Consider the following 3,145-nt stretch of genomic DNA (forward strand, 5'->3'; position numbering starts at 1 on the left):
TGGTCTCGAACTCACAGAGATCCGCCTGCCTCTGCCTCCCGAGTGCTGGGATTAAAGGCGTGCGCCACCACCGCCCGGCTCCTCATATTCTTCTATTTAACTTTAAATTAAATGTATTTATTTATGTGTGAATGTTTTGCTTGCATATGTATGGTGTACGTCCTATGTATGCCTTAATCACTGAACCATCTTTCCAGTCCTCTCATAGTCTGTTACTGATTCCATTTTTCATCATTGTGTTTTGTTTGTTTGTTTGAATTTCTCATTATTTTGACACTCCTCTCTTTAATCCCTATGCAGGTAAAAGGATTCCGCAGCTATGTGGATATGTATTTGAAGGATAAGGTAGATGAAACTGGGAACGCACTGAAAGTAGTACACGAACAAGTCAACCCACGGTGGGAAGTGTGCTTAACAATGAGTGAAAAGGGCTTTCAGCAAATTAGCTTTGTCAATAGCATTGCGACTTCTAAGGTAATTTTTGAGAGTTCTCGTTAATTTACTTACCAAATAATACAAAATGGATTTAAATATTTGTCTAAAGTATGTTTGTAGTTACTATTATAATTCTGAGGCATTTTGAAATGCTATTTTTTCACTAGGGTGGCAGACATGTTGATTATGTAGCTGATCAGATCGTGAGTAAACTTGTCGATGTGGTGAAGAAGAAGAACAAGGGTGGAGTTGCCGTGAAAGCACACCAGGTACAGCATTCTCTTCCCTTGCATTTACAAGATCCCAGACTCGGTCTCTAGCACTAAGATGGGGCAGGGCATAAGACATTTTGATGACTGTATCAACTTTCATTACAGGTGAAAAATCACATGTGGATTTTTGTAAATTGCTTGATTGAAAATCCAACCTTTGACTCTCAGACAAAAGAAAACATGACTTTACAAGCCAAGAGCTTTGGATCAACATGTCAATTAAGTGAAAAATTCATCAAAGCTGTGAGTACTTACATGGAAAGTAAAATAGAAATGTCTTATCATATTTCTCATTGTCCTCAGCTCCGCAGAAACAAAGATTGCCTGCTGCACTACACTTCCTCAGACCTTTTCAGTCTGTGTTTTGTTGTTTTTATAGCAGGGTCTAGCTTTGTAGCTCAGGCTGGCCTCTAACTCAAGATCCTGCTGCCTTGTACCCGACTAGTGCTAGAGTTAAGCAGTGCACCGTCACTCCTTAGATAGAGATCCCGCCTGCCTCTGCCTCTTCAGATTAATGTAACAGGTTGTTTGTTTTTTGTTTTCTTTTTTTAAACTTTTATTATTATTACATAGCAATCTTCTCAATTATATACTTTTTTTTGTTTGTTTGGTGGGGTGTGGGGTTTGAGTAGCCCTGGCTGCCCTAGAACTTGATCTGTAGACCAGGCTGGCCTTAAACTCCCTGAGATCCATCTGCCTCTACGTCCTGGAGTGCTGGGATTAAAGATGTGCACCCCACCACCTAGCCACACTTGTAATTTCTTTTTTTTTTTTTTTTTAATTTTTATTTATGTGCATTGGTGTTTTGCCTGCATGTTTTATCTGTATGAGTGTATCAGGTACCTTAGAACTGAGAATTACAGACAGTTATGAGCTGCCTTGTGGGTGCTAGGAATTGAACCTGGGTCCTTTGGAAGAATAGCCATTGCTCTTAACCTCTAGCCATCTCTCCAGCCCCCACTTGTAATTTCTTATTCTGCCTTCCATATTAATACCTTCAACTACATGAAGGCACAGATATGACATGTTCGGTCTCTTTTTTCTTTTCTATTTTCATGTATGTGGTATGCGTATTTTGTTAGTGTGGGCACTTGTGTGAGGGATGTGCATGGATGTGGAACCTGAGGTTTATCTTAGGGATCATTCTGCCTGGATCCCTCTTCTACTTTAGTGAACGAGGCAGTTAAACTTAGAGCTGAGCAATAGGCCACTCTCACTTATATAAGTCCATAAAAACTATTGAATGAATGATCCTCACAGTGAGGAGCTAACATGGAAAGATCCAAGGGTTACTCAGTCACGCACATCCTACCCAGTCTAGAAATGTTGTTTTTGAGGGTTTTTCTTTTGATGTTGTTTTGTTTTTGCTTTGTGTTTTTGGTTGTTTTTGAGATAAGATCTTATTAGGTAGCATGGCTGGTCTTAAACTCCTAGAAATCCACCTGCCTCTGCCTCCCAGGTGCTAGGATCAAAGGTTTAGATCACCACACCCAGTTCTGTAGTGATGAGGCGAGCAGGCCTACTTTTTGACCCTCATGGCTAGTTTAGCACCGGAAATAATAACACACAAACGGTATTCATTTAAACACTGCCTGGCCCATAGTTTCAGCCTCTTATTGGCTAATTCTCACATCTTGCTTTAACCCATGTTTAGTAATCTATGTAGCACCACAAGGTGGTGGCTTACCAGGAAAGATTCAGCATGTCTGACCTGGTGGCTGGCTCCATGGCGTCTGCCCCACTGCCTTCTTTCTCCCAGCATTCTGTTCTGTCTTTCCCGCCTACCTATATTCTGACCTATCAGGACAAGCAGTTTTCTTTATTAATTAACCAATGAAAGCAACAGATAGAAGATCCACCTACATCACAGTTCTTTTGAGTTATTTCATTTTTCTAGGTGCTTATACATTCTATATTTGTCTTGAATCTTTGCTAATGTGATTGTTTCTGTTTTGAAGGCAATTGGCTGTGGTATTGTTGAAAGCATACTAAACTGGGTGAAGTTTAAGGCCCAAATCCAGTTAAACAAGAAGTGTTCAGCTGTAAAGCATAACAGAATCAAGGGAATCCCAAAACTTGATGACGCCAACGATGCAGGTACACATTTAACGTTTACTTCAGTAGCAGCAGCATATGTGGATGTGCAGCAAAAGAGCACTCTTAAAAGTTTAACCAGTTTCCTGCCTGGCAGTAGTGGCACACACCTTTAATCCCAGCACTTGGGAGGCAGAGGCAGGTGCATTTACAAAGTTATTCTGTGAGTTTGAGGCCAGCCTGGTCTACAAAGTTCCAGGATAGCCAGAACTGTTACACAGAGAAACCCTGTCTCAAAAAATTAACCAGTTTCTTGCCGGGCGATGGTGGCGCACGCCTTTAATCCCAGCACTCGGGAGGCAGAGGCAGGCGGATCTCTGTGAGTTCGAGACCAGCCTGGTCTA

At 41.3% G+C, this 3,145-nt stretch overlaps 1 protein-coding gene across 1 annotated transcript in view; it reads left to right on the forward strand.

Moving 5' to 3' along the window:
* The window catches only part of Top2a (DNA topoisomerase II alpha), a 32,536-nt gene that overhangs the window by 8,737 nt on the left and 20,654 nt on the right, over positions 1 to 3,145 (forward strand). Inside the window, exons 8-11 of the mRNA XM_005368255.2 lie at positions 301 to 474; positions 603 to 704; positions 813 to 950; positions 2,666 to 2,804. Coding sequence (XP_005368312.1) covers positions 301 to 474; positions 603 to 704; positions 813 to 950; positions 2,666 to 2,804 — 553 coding nt within the window. The remainder of the gene's footprint in view (positions 1 to 300; positions 475 to 602; positions 705 to 812; positions 951 to 2,665; positions 2,805 to 3,145) is intronic.

The sequence above is a fragment of the Microtus ochrogaster genome, unplaced genomic scaffold (genome assembly GCF_000317375.1).
Source record: "Microtus ochrogaster isolate Prairie Vole_2 unplaced genomic scaffold, MicOch1.0 UNK31, whole genome shotgun sequence".
NCBI lineage: Eukaryota > Metazoa > Chordata > Mammalia > Rodentia > Cricetidae > Microtus > Microtus ochrogaster.